Below are 19,669 nucleotides of genomic sequence, written 5' to 3'. Positions count from 1 at the left end.
AGCGGACCCTACATCTGCTCGGAGATGACTTTGGCTGGCAGTTTCTAAGATTGGCCGCTGGTAGCGTGTGAAGCGCCGGCCGCGCGGCGCCCAGATTTATCCACAAGGCCGTAACAACAGCCTGTCTGCAAAAGGAGACACCTGTTCTGGGCGGTCGTAAGTAACAGGTGGGGAAACCTCGCGCCGTGGGTGACGGGCTGGCTGTAGACTGTGCAGAGCGCAGAACGTCGGTTGGTAGTCTGGTGTGTTGGGGTTGTTATCGTTGCGCCACGGATGTTTTAGCTCTATGTATTGAACCAGAAGACGCTTGTCTGAGTCCGATCACGTCCTGCCATCTCGTCACCGAACGGTAAGCTCTTTTCTGAGACGTTTATGTAGTCTGGGTGCCATGCTACTAGTATGTCCAGAGCCTTGACAGGCTAGCTCATCGGCTCTAGGGCCAACATACCCTACGGAGAAACAGGGTCTTACTAAGGGGGTGGGGTAGCTGTGGTAACATTTCCTTGGGAACATGTTAATCCTATGCTAGAGCTGAGGAAATGGCTTGTGTAGGCCCTGCAGACAGTCTGGCACACAGGCCATAACCGGTTGTGTTCGTTGTTGACATGCTGCTGGAATTGCTATGGTTAAATCGTTCATGCACTGTTCCGAGGACCCACGTTTAAGTTTATCCAGGACGCTGCCCCTGAAAGGTTGCGCTAAGCCGTGTTGATGAGCCCATTGATTGATGTATTGTTGCGCAGGCCCGTGTTTGAGCGTGTTCAGGTCCTGTACATGTGAAGTGCCGATAAGCCGGTGTACAAGGCTGTTGAGATCGGGACTTGTGCCAAACCGTTCCGCCAGTCAACCCGGGAAAGTGCTGTTTATGTAGCTCTCAGCCCGCTGTGAGAAACATGTACCCCTGACAGCTACATAGCCCGCGGATTTGCACTAGTACAGTTTCATTGTGATAAGTTTTAGCATAGTCTAAACTGTACACGTTTGATTGCTGATCGTTTGATGAACCGATGTTCACACCTAGGTGAAGTGAGGAAAGTCGCGTGAAGTGCCTTTCCGAAGGACAAAAACATTGGTGGCTTGTCAAGGGATTTGAGCCCATGGCCTCTGGGTCTTGTCTAAACATCCTAACGTTAGACGACGTCAACCGATGATTTAAAGACAAACGACGAGTTAAACACCTGTAAATCATTTTTTCGTGATCTTGGCTAATCTCAAAGCAGATCCTGCTGTAGCAGAAGATAGTATCAAAAGCTGGCATAGGAGTGAAGACGGTCTAGGAGTGTGTTTGCCCGTTTGACTCCCTTTGGCCAGCTATACCCCTTGGCCAACTTTGATACCATATTATGGCACCGTAGGATCTGCTTGGAGATTGGATCATGGCAACATCGGTTTCTAGTTCTGCAGTGTGCTGTGGTACAGAACATCGCGTTAGTTTGGCCCGGTGCGGGTCCTACAGCTGTTACGTTACGTCAACTGCGCGGCCATGCGTCACGAACGTCAGCTGCGTCTTAAGACATATACGTCTTATTCTCGGTAACATCTTAAGAATGTCCTAGAGGCAGGAGTCAGTGCCGAACCTTGGTTCTCAGCAGGAATCTTCGCTTCTCGTTACTCCCCACTGTAGATCATTGTAGCAGTTCTCACAAACACAGGCCAAGAAATGGCAAACATGTTTGGTAGGTTCCTGTCACAATATTCAGTATTAATCATGGCCTTAGTAATCATGGTCTTAGTTTTTCAATGTTTGCACGCCATGCAGGTTTATTGAACCTGGACCTATACATTTTCATTTGTAGACTGTAATCAAATGTACAGTGCAATTAGATATGTACATCGTAATCAAATACGTGTATGATATAGAGGAAAGTTAAAATTTTCCTGGCGACTTCCAGGTTTAACCATCCAACATGGCGGCCAATACTGACGTCACGGTCACGTGGGTGCGAACACCTTTAGGTTTCCACAGAACACTACCAGAAGCCCACATTTTACTATATACCGTGTGACAGTCCTGGCACTTGGCAAGCATGGGGGATCGGAAGTCCTTGATGCTACTGATCCCCATTAGTTATCTAACTGGCTCTCACACCAGCATGCCAAGCCGCTTAGCAGCTTGTTCAGCCCGGCCCAAGAGCCCGGGAGGATATCGGTTGTCACACAGGTTACGTAACGTTGACGCCGCCTGCGTCAGGCCAGGGTTAGTCCCCAGATAGCCTCCCCATTCCGAGAACGCCCGATGGTGGTCGTGCTAACCCGCGACACTGCGGAGAATGCGCGCGCGTCAAGCCAGCGTTTCGCCATAACCATTTACAGTCATACTTCTGGAGTCAGAACGGAGTTTGTTTATGTTGGAGCAGAGTGATGACGCACTCCGCAGGCACTCCTTACTCACGTGACTTCTTGACCACCAAAGTTTGAAAATATATGCCTGAGCCGCTTCAAAGTCAGAAAGTCACCGGCAATGCAGAAACCCGAAGAAATCGTCATTGGTTCTGGGCAATGGCACAGCTGACAGTCACCACACCCTGTTCCAGGTGACGTCTTGACCACCAATTTTGCAATATGCCTGCACCGCTTCGAAGTTAGAAAGGCACCGACCATACAGCATAATGAAGAAAGTTTTGACCATACCATCGTTATACATGTTTGGTCAGGGCCATGACAAAGCCGGCATTGGATGTGGGCAATGGCACAACTAACGGTCACCAAACCCAGTTCCTGGTGACTTCTTGGCCACCAGAGTTTGTATTATGCTTGAGCCGCTTCAAAGTCAGAAAGGCACCGGTAATGTGGCATCATGAGCAATGTTCTGACCATCGTCGTTGGTCATGACCATGACAAAACCGGCAGTCACCACGGCCTCTTCCTGACGACTTCTTTACCACCAAAGTTTCCAATATGCCTGAGCCGCTTCAAAGTCGGGCAGACACCGGTAATGTAGCAATATGAACATCGTCATTGGTCATGACCATGACAAATCCGGGAGTAACCACGGCCTGTTGATGTTTCTGATGACTTCTTGACCACAAAAAGGTTGTAAAATGCCTGAGCCGCTTCAAACCCAGAAAGACACCGTCAATGTCGCACCCAGAAAAAAAGCGTCATTGGTTGTGGGCAATGAATGTCACAGCCAACTGTCACCACAACCTGTTCCTGGTGACTTCTCGGCCACCAAGTTGGCAAACGCCCGAACCACTGTGGACAAAGTCAGAAAGGCAATCTTAGAGTCATAGTCATCGTCATTGGCTGGTGACCATGTCATAGACGACTGTCACCGCAGCTAGCCTAGTACACAAAGCTCCTAACTCGCTTCAGTCAGAGAGACACATCCCGAACCTCACCTCCCGAACATGTCCTGATATTGGCTAACAGTCGGTAGTCACTGCATCTTGTTCAGTCCTAGGCATTTACAAGGGAAAATATAGACCATTACATGTATGAATGCCCAAAATATGAGAACACCAGACAACACCAGACAAGAAAGAACGATGGATGTTGTATCCCTAGCAGGAATGCGAAGCGACCTGACGAACGAAGCAAACAAGAGGATGTATTTGGCGTTCGCCAAATACATAGAAGGCACGAGAAGGTTCGCCGAGCAGGTCTAAAACACCCCAAACACGCATATGCAAAGTACCAGAGTACAAGCACCAGCGAGGTCAACAAATCTAAGAGCACCCAGCAGAAAAAGCACCAAGAGACCATGTCTAGCGGAGAAGTAGACGTTAAACAAGGACAACAACAACAACATTTATTGACCACAAGATGTTTGCATTTAGCCGCTTGAAAGTCGGAAGGACAATCTAAGAGAGAGTTTTCATCATTGCATTGGTTGGGGACCATGTCACAGCCGGCGCGGCAGTAATCACGATAACTTCTTGATCATCAGAGTCTGTAACATGCTTCAAACTCAGACAGTCTTCTTCTTCTCCTTCTCAAACAGTAACCGGAATGAACTGATCAGGTCTATAATATCCTAAGAATCTTCTTCCTGAACAATAGTTGAATTCGGGATGCACTAGAAAAGAACGTCCTCCCAATGAACATCACATCGATAGCTCGAAGAGCCCTACCATGAGATTGAGAGAAAACAGAGATCAGATGATCATGTCACGCTGATGATTGTCTGTGAGCTTTCCAAACTTTCTCAATCCGTCCGGATGTGTACAGCCATATGTCAGTTAGGGACTTGAGGAGACCCATAAGACATTGATGTACTCGTAAAATAGGGAACTTCTGTTGTTGCCGTCTGGTCAGACTGACAATAATGAACTGTGAAGCGTTTAAGATGAAGATTTGCTGTGAGAGTCACGTCTTGTTACAATGTTACAAACGGTGTCCGCTCGTGTCACGTCTTGACTCTTGTTACAGTGTTACAAACGGTGTCCGCTCGTGTCAAGTCTTGTTACAATGTTGCCAAATGTGACTCCATCCCGGAGGCTGGGCTCCGGAAGTTCCCGCCATGCCCGTGCCAGCGCCGCTGTCGCTGATCGCTCAACGTCAGGAACGATTGTGCCGCACAGCATCCAGACATGCGCAGATCGCTCACTCAGGGCCGATTTGGGCGCACAGCATCCAGACATCTCATTGTCATCTCATCAGATGTGCGGCTACATCGTGGCATCTATCTTTCTTCCTTTCTCGGTCTCTCTTTCTCTCTCTCTCTTCCTTCCTTCCTTTCTTTCTTTCTTTCTCACTCTCTCACTCTCCCTTTCTCACCCTCCCTTTCTCTCTCTCTCTCTTTCTCTCTCTCTTCCCTTTTCTCTCCCTTTCTCTCTCCCTTTCTTTCTGTCTTCTTTCTTTCTTTTTCTTTGTCTTTCTTCCTTCATTCTTTCTACCCCTTTCTTTCCATTAGTCCTTACATCATTCTTTCTGCTTTCTTTTTATCTTTCTCCTTCCGTTCTGTTCCTTTTCCTTCCATGTTCCCCTTCCTTCCTTCTTTCTCTCACGCATCAGTAGAAACCGTACAGAACCCGCCGGGCCCGCCCATCTGCTTGAAGGCTACCCTTCCTCAGGCTGTTTACACCCGCACGTCCGGACCCCAGGTCTCGTGTCTTGAAGGATCGACTTCTTGAGTCTTAAAGACGTCATTGGCGGCTGAGAAGGACGCGAAGGTCGCCCCCAAGATTGTCGCCGAGTCGGTGGGAAAGCCGACAGTTGTGGTGCGTGATAAGATAGCGCGTTGTGAGCGGCGAGCTGATCTTCTGGGTACCTGCTCTGTGGACAGCTCCACACTCAGGGCCACGACAAGAGGATTTCAGGGGTGACGTCGAAGCGTGTTGATGTTGGCTCGGCTCCATTGAAAATCCGGCTCGTCTCGGCTCATGGTCACAAAAAACACCTACTTTAGGTGATAACAAGTTGTTCGCTGTCATGTTTTCCACACGATACCGCAGTAATCGTTGTAATCGTCATGAGTCGCTGAGAAAAATCAACACAATTACGTCATAAAAATCGAGCCTAGATTATCCGTTCAACTTGAGCTAGATTTAGCCCATGCATCGTTCGTTCTCTCACGTCGATTTTAGGATGGGCAGAAACGTCATCCAGAGAACCGCGTTCGTGTGGCCCGTAGTACGTTTATTGAATAATCTTACCACAGAAACAGCGTCATCGCCCGAGCCTGCGTACACCAGGCGACTCTGCGCGACTGCGCGCGGCCCGGGCCCTGCCCTCCCTCCCCCGGGGTCGCCCCAGCCGCCCGGCGGCTTAATTGTTTCTCTTTCCCGCGCTAGATTGATCATTTCCCGTCCCGGACTGTTTATTTTTAGACAAGGTTTGATTCGATGGTGTTATATTTAGATAAGGTGCCTCGGGAGGGCCCGTGACGAGGCGGCGGCAACCCGATCCTGCGGTTGCCTGACGACACGGACAAACTTACAGACTCGCCCCTGCAGCCTAGCCTGGTTACCGGCCTCTCCCAGGGCTGTCAGCAAACTTACAGACTCTCGCCTGCAGCGCCTGCAGCCTAGTCTGGTTAGCAGCCTCTTCCAGGGCTATAGAAAAACCAAGTAACTAGCCTCTACCAGGGCTACAGAATAGCCTGGTAACCGGCCTCTGTTTACGGCTAACAAGATTATCAAAACTCTCATGTAAGTTTCCATCAGCCGTACGTAGGCCCTGGAGCCGAAGAGCTAGCCTGTGAGGCCCCGGAGTTGAGGAGCTGGCCTGTGTAGGGCCTAGAGCTGACCAGGTAGCCTTAGAAGCCTGGGTTCCAGGTTATCAACAGACAGGCCCGCTCCCCACCCAGCTCGTACCACGTGTTTTCTGTACGTAGCCTGATTGAGTTGTAGGCAGGCGAGGGGGCGGATATTACCGCCCATTGCACGGTCCATCGGCTGCGGGACTGGAGGCCCGCTACCACCTGTCAGGGGCGCGCACACCCCGGGTCACCCTTAATAACGCCTCTCTTGATGTTTCCCAGTGTAGACACGTGTCGGCGGCGTTCGGCGGGGCTGGATTGAATCTCCGACTGGGCTGAGGAGCATCGGCAGCTATCGTCTGTGTTCCGTACGGGAGGAGGGCGTTACTGTGCGGAGTTTACAGCTACCGTTTGTGTTCCGTACGGGGGAAGGGCGTTCCTAACGCGGAGTTTCCACCCGGGACGGCTCGGGATGGTGGTGACGGTTCACCCCGCCCGGGAGGTGACCAGGAACAGCCGCAGGACTGGGAGATAGCTGCGGACCCGCCCGCCTGCTCGCGGACAGGGACGGACAGCTTCTAACCACGGGCGCAGCGTGAAATTATGGAACTTTGGACCTTAATGATTGTGTGTCTACTGAGCCTGGCGAGGAACTGTGTGCTGGGGGCCGCCGCGCGGAGACGGACTGTGGGTAAGTCGGACCGGTTTGTCTCTTCTGTATGTCATACTCTGGCATTTGATATACATGTATGCTCTTCAAGGAGAGGTTAGACTAGTACCGGTTTGTTTTTTCTGTATGTCATACTCTCGCTTATATATATATACTCTTATAGTAGTAGAGGTTAAGCTCTGGCTGTTTTTATGACTGTGGGTGAGTTGTACCGGTTTCTCTCTTCCGTATGTCATACTCGGGCATATTATATATACTCTTAGTAGTGGAGGTAGGCTCCGGCTGTTTTTATTACCGTGGGTGAGTCGTGCCGGTTTCTCTCTTCTGTATGTCATACTCGGACATATCAATACTCTTCAATGAGAGGTTAAACTAGTACCAGTTTGTCTCTTCTGTATGCCAGACTGTTTCCAGGGCCTTCTCAGTTCTACAACACCACCAGACACCCCCCCCCCCCCCACGAGTTGGACCCTAATAAACTATAGATATTATTAAGATCGGGGGTCTGGCATGTATACTCTTCAAGCAGAGGTTGGACTTCTGCCTAAAAAAACGCCAAGAAACAGCCGAAGCCTAACCTCTGCTTGGAGAGTATATATGCCAGAACCTTGATATCTATGATTTATTAGGGTTTAATTCGGGGGAGGGGGTTGTAGAGTTTGGGGAAGGGGGGGGGGGTATTGGCTTTAGAACCGAAGAGTTGGCCCTTAAAACAGTCTGGCCTCCAGATAGACTCAACTCACTTATAGACGTCGACCTAGATAAACTCCAATAGGACAGATAATGTGCGAGAGGCGTTACCCGGTCAGACACGGGCCAAGTGTCCCCTTAAGGTCCTTAGTCTGGCAGGACCCAGGAGAGTGATGGAGCTGCGTCAGTTAGTCTCTACCTGAATTCTTGGGTGAAATATTGTCTTACTGATTGATAATTGGAGAGAAGAGCTAAGTGGGTATTCGATTGTTAAATTTCGTATGTGGCCAATTTCTGCGACATTTTCTTGCAAGAAAATGCCCCATTAGAGTCTGTTGCAGCTGCGCCATTTAGTCTCTACCGAATTCTTGTTTTCCGGAAATTTGGTGAAAATGGAACAAAAAGGAAGACAATTATCCAGAGGAATCAAGCGTCTGTAGATTGTCCTTTTTTATTTGCAAAATTGAACAGTATTTTCGGGACGCAAACTAGTCTGGTGGAGACGAGAGGTGTTGTACCGGATGAGTAAGCTTTCTATTTGTACTAGATGTTGCTTTATACGTCCTCCTGCTAGTAGTAACGAATCCTTTCCTTCGCATGATTCGCAGACGTTCATTACATACATTCCTCCAACCACCTGTAGTCAACTCCAAGCGGAGTTTCGGCTCCGGCTGTTTTTATTTTACTTAATTGATATTTTAGGCGTTCTGTCGGACTTTCTATTTTGTGACGTTTCCTTCATATCCCGGCTAAACGGGACAAAATACAAAGCCGCACAAAACGGCTAAAAAACTGAGTAAAAAAGAAACAGCCGGAGCCGAACCTCTGCTTGGAGAGTACCTCTAGTCCTCTGTACCATTCTCCGAGCAGAGGTTGGGTCGCGGAGGTAGTAGTGGTCGGGTTTTTTACCAGCTCGTTCTCCCATGTGTCTCCTCACCCGGTAAAACTCCCGACCACTACTATCTCCTCGACCCCACCTCTGCTTGTAGAATCCTCCGTACCGACATGCTGTATATTTGTGTATGTCTGTCTCCGGCTGTTCTTTTACTCGTTTTAGGACGTTTTATTTTGTCCTGTTTTCTTCATATCCATGGCCAAACGGGACCCCCCAAAAAAGCCGGACACCTAAAAACGAGTCCAAAAACAGTCGGAACTGAACCTCTGCTTGTAGAACTCTCCGTACCGCCAGGCTGTATATTTGTGTATGTCTGGCCGGCGCGATGATCTGGTATAACGCTCATGCCTTGATCCCTTAGCGGACCTGTTGGATAACCTGGGGGATTATCAGACAGTCATTCCGCGGCGGGTCGACCACACAGGGCAGTTTCAGTCCTACCGCGTCATGAACAAGCCCAGAACTCGAAGCAGACGCTCTATAACGTTGGACGGGGACCAATATGAACAGGACGACCAGATATTTTACATGATCGCCGCTTACGGCAGAACGTTTCACCTGAACGTCACGAGGAATAACGACTTGGTGTCCGCGAACTTCGTGGTGGAACACTGGGGGGAGAACGGGACGGTGACGTCACGGCGGGGGGCCCGGCGGCACGCAGGGTGTCATTACGTCGGGACCATCCGGGACCACGAACATTCCAGCGTCGCGATCAGCAACTGCAGGGGACTGGTGAGTACATAGCCTGATTAAGTCTCGCTTATAGCAGCCCGCCCAACATCCGACGGTCTCCTAGCGGGGAGGGGCCAGTTACAGCCCCGGACAGCAGAGTTTGTGTTACACAGACTGCTGAGTACAGGGGTACATGGATCCTTCCACGCCAGCTGGGTCTTATGGATGACAGCAACATGTACAGTAATTTGGGGCTAGTCTCTACCAAACCACATAGGTTGCTGGATAATAGTAGATGTATGACATATGCAATATACCTATATAATGAATAATAATGAACTTGCCCGACAATTGCACACGTTACCATGTATGGCGACAGCTATTACACAAACAAGGGCGTTTTAACGCCCTTGTTTTATCAAGTATCATTCTTAAAAGAATGATACTTGATAAAACCTCGTTGGTCGCAAGATGTAGAATCTCATTTGACCTAACAATAAGTCTGGACAGTGTTTGCACCTTATCTCTACGGAGTTCTGAAATCGTAATGTCGTAGTAATCTACGCAGTCTGCCTAGTTAACGCCGGCACGCAAGAAGACAAGCCTTTCCGTATCTGCTTGAAGCTGCCGCAAATTGAAAATGGGGAATGAGGAAACATCGGCAGCAAGAGAGGTGGTAATTACCAAAAGTATGTCAAAGGCACCAGAACTCCGGCTTATGTTCCACCATCTGGCATCAAATTTCAGCACCCAGTGGATGTCACACATAACACTGCGCTAGCGTGGACTTGTCGCCAGTGTGCGTTTTCAGAAGTGGGCGGTGCCCGTGCGTTCCCCGTGCGTTGTCAGTAGTGGGCGGTGCCCGGTGCGTTCCCCGTGCGTTATCAGTAATGGGCGGTGCCCGTGCGTTCCCCGTGCGTTATCAGTAGTGGGCGGTGCCCGTGCGTTCCCCGTGCGTTATCAGTAGTGGGCGGTGCCCGTGCGTTCCCCGTGCGTTATCAGTAGTGGGCGGTGCCCGGTGCGTTCCCCATGCGTTATCAGTAGTGGGCGGTACCCGCTGCGTTCCCCATGCGTTATCAGTAGTGGGCGGTGCCGGTGCGTTCCATGTGCGTTATCAGTAGTGGGCGGTACCCGCTGCGTTCCCCGTGATACAGCTGTGATGTAGTGACAAGAGACCACCTGTTCCCCGTTAGGTACCGCCGGTCCGGTACCTGTCCCACGCCGTAACAATGTCGCTATACTGTAAATGTAGAAACTTTCGCGGTGGATTAATGTTCGCGGTTTTCGCAGCGGCCGCTTCACCGCGAATTTAAAACCACCGCGAACATTTTCCTATAATAGTAAGAGACTACAGTGTATGGTGCTACCGCGAAATTAAAACCACCGCGAAAAGTTAATTTTCCCGCTACCGCGAAATTAAATCTCCGCGAACAGTATTTCACCTGTTCCCCGTCAGGCGTGGTTACATACGTCGTGCGATCATCGTACGACCACTAAGTTTGTGGAACAACCATGCACGTGTCCTACAAAGTGCAGCTGTCTTGCTACACAAAAGGCTGTCTTTTGATCCTTTTCGTTGGTTTGTTCTGTCACTACCTGCATGAAAATTCTATGGCATCAAAATCGTGGGATGATCGCACGACATATGTGACTGTCGGTATCTCACTGCACTTAGGGGATTCATTCACTGCGACACATATTTTGTAATTTCGATATTGCGTAATACGTAAAAGTATGACTTAGAAGACAACAAAATACACAAGACGCAAGGAAATTCTATCTTTATCTCCAACATTTGTTGATTATACTCCTTCGAATCCCGCAGTACCACACCGGTGTCCCAAGTGCAGTAAGATACCCCCTTTAAACACCGCCGATCTGGTCTCACGGCGTAACAGCGCGGCTATATTTCGGGATCACTCCCCACAGTTGACGTCACAGGTCGCCCCGGACCATAAGGGACCCATTCTGGGTTCACGGTTAATCGAGGGTGTTCGCGTTAAATTTGGGACGATATTTGCACAATTTCAAGGGTACGCTGTAGGCAAGAACAAATGTTATCTTGTGTTCTGGGGAAAAGTGTAACTTATGGTAACTGTCATGATTTGTACTTTTCTGTCCTTGCATTGTGTCTAAACCAGAATATCTATGTACATGTATTTATATCTTATAATAATGAAGCATTTCAATATCAGGTTTTTTTATCGCTCAAACTAACGATACTCCCTCGGAGCAATAGCCTCTCCTCCGGACCACAGCCATCCCCCTGATAGCGTGCATGATCGGCGTTTAGAACAAGGCGGGGAGAAGAACCTCCAAATCCCCAAATCGCTACCCACTTGCCCATTGCACGCTACCTGTTACTGAAGAGGCTAACGTAACCACATGTCATGATGGGAGGGAGAATCGTAAGGTTTTCGGGCTGTCTCGTTATCCTGGCAGGCCTGGCACCTTTGCGTACTTATGAAGTTAGTTAGACTATTAGTTTATCCAGCTCACTGTAAAACATTGGCATCTGCGTGCCGCTGCGAGATGTGGAGAAGACTAGAGCCGGTCAAGGGATGGGTTCCTCCGGGGGAGTGACAGTACCCTGCCATGTGTGTGTGTGTTACACCAAACGGTATCAATTCAGATTCGTTAGCGTCAGTCTTTCGGCATTCAGAAAACGTCACGATGATTTTTTTCCTCCATATGCGCAACTAGTCTACTCACTATAGCTAAGCAAAAGACGTTGGGAAAACCGTAACTATGTCTTGGCAGAAAACGCCACGAAGATATTGCCTCCCAACTTGAACCTGAAGCATGATAGGCTAGGTGACATCGCCAGCTTCTGCTTATGTGCTCACTAAGCACAAGATGTCATGTAAAGCAGTTACGACTTTTTGGTATGTACCTGGCCCTAGGCAGCTGTTAGGCAGAAAATGTCACGAAGATGTTGCATCCTGGCATGTGCCTGAAATGAAGATACGCTAGTCATCACCATTATCTGCTTATATGCTGAAGAGTCTGACTTGTCTACTCGCTAAGTAGATGCTGTCAGGGAAAATCAAAACTTTTCCAGGTTTGACTCTTTTTCCTGACAGGCAAATCTTTAGGAGTTAACGTCACGAAGGCTTCGCTTCATGTCATGTACCCGAAGCGAAGATAGCCGAAGCGACATCAGTCGCCGGCTTTACGTACGAACTTCTAACATGTTGTAACTGTAACAGAAAGTCGCAAATTTTTCCAAAGATTCTGGCGGGTAGCCGGCTTTTGGTAGCTGTAGGCAGAAAACGTTACTGTTGCCATCCCACCATGTGCCTGAAGCGACACTGTCAGCCCCGCCTGCTCGGTAGGCCGAAAACGTTACTGTTGTCCTTCCCACCATGTGTCTAAAGCGATATTGTCAACTCCGCCTGTTCGGTACATTCGGGTCGTTCCGTCTGCTTGGGCAGGACCCAAGTCTTTGGGCGGGACCCAAGTCCTCTCCTGCCGCAGCAGTTCCCACATCCATCACGGTCGCGCTGGCACCCGGGCCGCGGCTACCGGCACCGCAACACGTGTTCCACATGAAACAGTGTCACCTGCAGACACCCTTCTTGTCTGGTCTGGACGCGGTTTTGGGCCGCGCCAAGCGGATGCCGGGGATGGCGTCCTCTCTGGCCTGGTTGGGGCGTGTTGTACGGATGACGTAGCATGCGTAGTCCAGTGCTTAGGGGCCCTGCCTCTGGAACTAGAAGCCGTGAGTTTGATTCCGGCTGCACCGCAACACGTGTTCCACATGAAACAGTGGCACCTGCAGACACCCTTCATGTCTGGTCTGGACGCGGTTTGGGCCGCGCCAAGCGGATTCCGGGGATGGCGTACTCTGTGGTTAAGGACAGTGACCTCGAGCCAGTTTTAGCTCACTGAAGAGCTAGTCTTCCACTGGTCGTGACCAGAGAGGGCAGACGCTATGTACAGTACAAAATGTACTTTAATACCGGTTCATTGTACTGGGAAAATTTCGCTAGCTCTTTTCGACAATCACAATGAACAATGGACCACGGCTTAACATCCCGCTTCCTTTTAGTAGTGTGCATGTCAGGTGAGCGACACAGTCGGGATCAAACTCACGGCTTCTAGTTCCAGAGGCAGGGCCGCTAACCACTGGACTACGCACTACGCACTACGCACGCTACCTGGCTGGGGCATGTTGATAGAATGGCAAGGACACACCTCCCTCGTATGGCTCAGGACTAGATTTCAGAAGGCAAAAGAAAGCTAAAGAAGGGATGGCAGCAAATGACCTGGAGTAAATCTGTCGTGAGGGACTTGGGGTACATCTGGGAAGGAACGAGAAAGAAGACACTGGACAGAAGAGCGTGGAAAACGCGCGGTGGTTTCCCCACATGCGCTCCAGCTGAACTGTGCCGTGAAGATGATGATGATCCTCTGAAGAATCTGTCTTATGTGACAGAGCGGAAAATGTTGCTAACGTTTCCATCGGTTATGTCACGTACTCATTTTTTGGGAGGCCTTCAAGACAATTCCGACGTCTTCCCGAGTTTTCATTACCAATGCGTGCACAACAACTCTGTGGACACTGGTTACCGGGGGATGGGCCTTGATGATGTGTTCCTGTCCAAAGGACGTTTTAGATAATAAGTTACTGTTCGTTAATGGTATAATCGTCTCCTATTGGTCAGTTCAAAAGGCGTCAGCGTCTCCTATTGGTCACTTCGGACGGCATCAATGTCTCCTATAGGCTAGTTCGAAAGGCGTCAATTCTGATGGCATCATCGTAAGGATGGCATCAAGTTTACCTGTTAATGTCATAATCGTCTCCTATTGGTCAGTTTGAATGGCATCATCATCGCCTATAGGTCAATTCGATTGGCATCATCGTCTCCTATTGGTCAGTATAGATGTCACTATCATCTCCAATTGGCCATTTTGAACGGCATCATCATCTTGTGCTGATCGAATCGGATCTCCTTGCTCATCTCCTATAGTTCAGTTCGAATGGCATCATCGTCTCCTATTGCCAAATGGCAAACAGTTCGAATGGCATAAACGTCTCCTATTGGATAATGACATACGGTTCGAATGGCATCATCGCCTCCTATTGGCCAGTATGAATAGCATCATCGTCTCCTATTGGTCCGTTTGACTATCGACTACTGACTGTTTTTATATAAAGGATCATGTATAGAATAGCTTCCATTAAGCTTCATTTGAAATCAGACAAAGAATAATCACGAGGAACATTGCAGCGGCACGCATCCCACATTGACCTCGTCTTCACCCTACACATACATGTACTTTGTGTTTTAGACACAGACATATCGCCATAACGGCTTAGCCGCAGCACATATGAACGCAGGCTGTTAAATATCAAAAGGACATGGAATATTTCTCTCACACAGCGATCAATCATCCATTAGCGAGACGTCTGTAACAGACGTGACATTACTGCAAAGTGTAAAAAGAGTTCCACGACCACATACCTCCGCCAAACGATGTCAACCTTTAAGACTGGCGCAATATAATGGTCTCCCGCTGATTTTGTAAATGAAATCATATGATCATGTTCTCTTGATGAATAAAGCTGTTGGCTGGTCCAAACGTATATGTTATTTTTTCCCCCACGAATGGCCATAGCTTGTCCAGAACACGGGATAACAAAACAGGATGTTATGCTGCAGCTCCAGGGAAAGCAGCAAGGGGTTCAAAATGTAATCATTTCTTCGATAGGACAACACCTAACGACATACCACTTTTCATTACAATCCATACATATCTTCTTGAGTTATGCTTTCCAACTATATACAAACACTAGCATGGAAGAAACCCTGTTACGTGTGCGCAGAGAACCAGGTGGCATAGTTACAAAGCAAAGTGATAAGACAAGACGTAACTATGTACCAAGTTTCATTACAATCCATCCACAGCTTCTTGAGTTATGCCGACCAACTACATACAAACAAACACTAGCAGGGAAGAACCCTGTTACGTGTGTGTCGAGAACCAGGTGGCAAAGTCACAAAGTAAAGTTCAACCACAGGAAATGTCAAAAGGAGATGGAATATTTATTTCGCGCTGCCATTCATCATCCATTAGAGGAACGTCACGTTTGTCGGCTGCTAGGAGACATGCAACTCCGCTTATTTCAGTAAGGCCTGGGGAAAGAAATACTGCGTTTCAGGTTTCCCATCCACCTTAGTAAAACGTGTCGACCCTAGCATTTCGTTGATAGACTGCCGGTAAGGGACATAGAACTTTCGATCTGACATCTGAATGATGAAAACATTGTAGAATAGATTTCAACATATTCTCATTTCTGTTGCTATAGAAAATTAGCGTTATGATGTTGTTGAAAATACCAGTTGATTTGACTTGTTTTGATTTATGAAGATTGCAATTGCAACGAGAGTTGAGACAGTACGTCAGATTCCTGATGTATGAACATTTTAACATTGTTTGACGGTATTTGTACTGCACATCCAAAAAAAGACAAAATCAGAGAGCCACTACTCAAACACCATATTCATTTATTCTTAATATAGGGCCGTAGCCAGAAACACGGCATTCATTTCCCCATGCCCAACCCTTCATACGCTGTGGTTATGCCGAGAAGCAGGTGGCATATCATCTCCGAAATGTTAAAACTTTCCCCGCGCCGGCGGCAGCACCCCTGAGGCGACCTGTGAAATGTCAACCGGAGACGGAATATTTCTGTTACGCGCCGATCCATCAGTCATTAGAGGAACGTAACGGTGGCATTTAGCGGTTGTTAGGAGACGTCACATACCGGAAAGTGCAACAACTCTTCATCATATCACATCATAGAAACGGTAGCCTCTTCCAGACTGACTACGCTGGCTGTTATACTTATAGGGAGAATAATTTGCCAGGGGGAGTTTTGCTACTAGAGGAGTTGGTCGACTGTTCAGCCATTTACCTTAGCATGGACTGACTCCCCCGGCCAATTTCCCGATTTTTTTGGCCGAATTCTACGATCCCCGCACCCCCGTAGGAAGGTCTGGTGGAGGCTACGATCCTCGCACCCCCGTAGGAAGGCCTGGTGGAGGCTACGATCCCCGCACCCCCGTAGGAAGGCCTGGTGGAGGCTACGATCCCCGCACCCCCGTAGGAAGGCCTGGTGGAAGCTACGATCCCCGCACCCCCGTAGGAAAGCCTGGTGGATCGAGGCTACGATCCCCGCACCCCCGTAGGAAAGCCTGGTGGATCGAGGCTACATAAACGGTACGCTGGTGATCTGCAGTTAGTCCAATCTCTTGCTGGAAATTTAAAGTTCAACATCCGTATTCACGTCATCGTGATGAATTCAACCAACAAAAGTTAACTTCTGCTGATGTAGCACTTCTGTGCGTCGTAGTAGGGGTGGGTTAAGTCTTTCCTTGACACAAACTGTTGCTGTGCAGCCAGACGAATTCAACCAAGACAAATCAACATCAGTAGCACTTTTTTGTGCCGTAAAAGGGGAGAATCGATTCTCTTCTTCAAAAAATACCATTGCTTTACAGTCTGTCTAATTCCTTTGTGACAGAAATCATAGTTTTGATCCGTATTCATCATAAAAGCCATCAACACGGATGAACGGGTGAGCTAACACTCCCATACACCGTAGCAGTGCAAGATCATTTGAGCAATGACCATGAAAAGTACCAATCGAAAAGAGACAGTGAGGCAACGTCTCGCCTGTGAGAGAGAGAGCCCAGCTTTGATGCCAACTGCAACTGACAACTAATGGCATTACAAATTCTTCTTTGAAGCCGGGCTAATAGTGTAGTGCGAGATCATTGGAGTAATGACCATGAAAATACCGATAGAAAGAGACAGAGAGGCAACGTCTCGTCTGAGAGAGAGAGAGAGAGAGAGAGAGAGAGAGACAGAGAGAGAGAGAGAGAGAGAGAGAGACCAGCTTTGATGCCAACTGCGACTGATAACTAATGGCATTACAAATTCTTCTTTGAAGCCGGGCTAATAGTGTAGTGCGAGATCATTGGAGTAATGACCATGAAAATACCGATAGAAAGGGACAGGGAGGCAACGTCTCGTCTGTGTGAGAGAGAGGGCCCGACTTATGGCCGTACAGTCTCCTTTGAATGCAGGTCTGATAGTTGTTGACAGTGGTTGTATATATCTAAAAAGGCAGTAAGCACATCGATAGCCTGATTAAATCTCGCTTATAGCAGCCCGCCAAACATCCGCGGGAGGGGCCAGTTAGAGCCCTGGACAGCGGAGTTTGTGTTACACAGACTAGCACATCGAGTCCATAGTCAAGTGCTTGATGCACGTTATGTGTGCAGTAAGATATTACATTGAGTTAACTGTAGAGTCTGAGACTCTCCAGGGGAGAACCCTGAGTTTCGATCGGTGAATGCGAAATTCTCCTTTGAATGCGGGTCTGATAGTTGTAGACATTTGCTGTACAAATCCTTTACGTTGGCAATCACGCTTTAAATCCGCCTTGATGATTAATTCCGCCAACAGATCCGAACTCTACAGCTCCCCCCTCCATACGCTCCGTGTTTGGAGGCATCAGGTGGCGGGTTGTTACAGACAGGGCCGTGTGTCATGCCGGCTGGCGAGGGGCCAGGCAGACGGACTAACGACTCTCAGGGAGGATCAGCCGGGCAACTGTCACTAATGGGGGAGAGGACGGCGTGGAAATCACCCACAACATGTACACAGTAACGAGGGAGGGGGGAGGGGGCATGTGCTGATGAAGCTTCACCCTAACAGCCTGAGGTACAGCCCTGCTGTTGCGAACTCCACACGCCTGGGTTCGGCATGACCGCAGTAACTTTCGTGCTGGTGTACAGGTGCCTGCTGACGAGGCTATGCCTCAGCAGAGGTGAATTTTCCGCTGTAGCGAACTCCAGACGCTAGGGTTCAGCAGTGCTGCACTAACTTTGGGATTGCCTCACAGGAGCCTGATGACGAGGCTACGCTCCAGTAAAGGTGAATGTCCTGCTGTAGCGAACTCCCAAGCCCGGGTTCAACAGTGGTGTGTCTGTGAGGGTAGGAGTAACGTTGGGGCTGGTGTACAGGAGCCTGGTACCGAGACTACAAAGTGAATGGCCTTCTGTATGTAGCGAACTCCCCAGCCTGAGTTCAACAGTGGTGTGTCTGTAAGGGTAGGAATAACGTTGCGTTGCTGCACAGGAGTCTGCTGACGAGACTATGAGGTGAATGCCCTGTACTGTAGTAGCGAACTCCCAGCCTGAGTTCAGCAGCGGGGTTTCCGTGAGGTCAGCAGTAGCGTTTGGATGGCTGCTTGTCGGTGCCCGGGATAGTTTACACCAATCAGGCGTTAATCGGCGGGCTGACTGACACGATGTGTACTTTGAAACGCGCGGAGACACCGGGGCAGGCTCTGCACGCAGCCAGGAGAGGGAACTAGGCACTGGTGAACTTTCCAGGGCAACGCGTTGTTAAAAGTCGTACATGTTGTGGGTGTGTTTGGAGAGCGCAGAGTGTTTGACCCAGGACCAAGCGGTCCTGAGTTCGAATCCTGTCAGGTTCCCGATCTTGTGCCCTTGGGAAAGGCAGTGACGTCCTTACATGACTTTCGGTCCTCCTTCCAATGCCGTGCCCTAGACACAGTGGGTAACAACCCATTGCCTCAAAAAGCCTAGGGGGATATATTTAGTTTTCCCTTTGGCTTTAACTGTTAGATTTCATAACTTGTTACATCATTTTATGGAACAGGGCTCTCTCTACACCATGGCATGCCCATAACTGCCGTGACTCGCACCGTTTTAAAGCGCGTTTGAGTTTTCGGTAATGTGAGAGTCCAAACTTCTGGTGCACTCCAAGTTCAAAGGCACCCAGTGTCGGGTGATTTCACAGCGGTTTATCGCAGTGTCACGCCGCTTGTAGCGGTCTGCACGACTTGCGTGACTCCGGGCATGTAGCGTGCAAACGGGCCATTTTCTAGGCGTTCAACTGCAACAATCGGCTGTTCTTAGCTGCCCGTGACTTAAAGATAGATCCACCTGCCTTCCGTGTGACGTATCAAAGAACCAGCCGTCACAGCGGAGGGTTGAACCACGGTCAGGTTCGCAGGAAGGGTTTCTTTTGTCGTAAAATATAATGAATATGACAAGACTGACCTACAAGGCAGTTTCTGAAGAAGACGTTAGAAGTGAAAGTCCTCAAGCCTTTTCGAGACGTCTCCGTGTTTCTGAGCCGTCTGTCACAGGTCTCACTGTCGGTATGCGCCCAAAAACTTCTGGAACTTAACTTTGCGCTCGTCAGTGCGTCTAGTACGTCCGGCATTGCGTCCTGTGCACGCGACATTGTATCCAGTACGCGCGTGATTGCGTCCAGTACGCGCATCAGTGTGTCCAGTATGCGCGTCAGTGCGTCCAGTATGCGCGTCAGTGCGTCCTGTACGTGCGTCTGTGCGTCCGATACGCGCATCAATGCGCCCAGTACGCGCATCAGTGTGTCCAGTATGCGCGTCAGTGCGTCCAGTATGCGCGTCAGTGCGTCCTGTACGTGCGTCTGTGCGTCCAGTACGCGCATCAATGCGCCCAGTACGCGCATCAGTGCGTCCAGTACGCGCGTCAGTGCGTCCAGTATTTGCATCACTGCGTCCAGTACG

The 19,669-nt window shown here is 49.3% G+C and overlaps 1 protein-coding gene across 6 annotated transcripts in view; it reads left to right on the top strand.

Moving 5' to 3' along the window:
• The window catches only part of LOC118431843 (A disintegrin and metalloproteinase with thrombospondin motifs 6-like), a 40,729-nt gene extending 31,570 nt beyond the window's left edge, over positions 1–9,159 (top strand). For 5 of the 6 annotated variants that reach the window (XM_035843238.1, XM_035843239.1, XM_035843236.1 and 2 more), the window contains exons 2-3: positions 6,425–6,833; positions 8,759–9,159. In XM_035843238.1, the coding sequence (XP_035699131.1) occupies positions 6,746–6,833; positions 8,759–9,144 (474 nt within the window). In that variant the 5' untranslated portion in view covers positions 6,425–6,745 and the 3' untranslated portion in view covers positions 9,145–9,159. The remainder of the gene's footprint in view (positions 1–6,424; positions 6,834–8,758) is intronic. The other variant, XM_035843241.1, reaches the window with a different exon arrangement.
• The last annotated feature ends 10,510 nt before the right edge of the window (positions 9,160–19,669 follow it).

Source organism: Branchiostoma floridae, chromosome 15 (genome assembly GCF_000003815.2).
Source record: "Branchiostoma floridae strain S238N-H82 chromosome 15, Bfl_VNyyK, whole genome shotgun sequence".
NCBI lineage: Eukaryota > Metazoa > Chordata > Leptocardii > Amphioxiformes > Branchiostomatidae > Branchiostoma > Branchiostoma floridae.
This window is presented reverse-complemented; position numbering and strand designations above follow the sequence as displayed.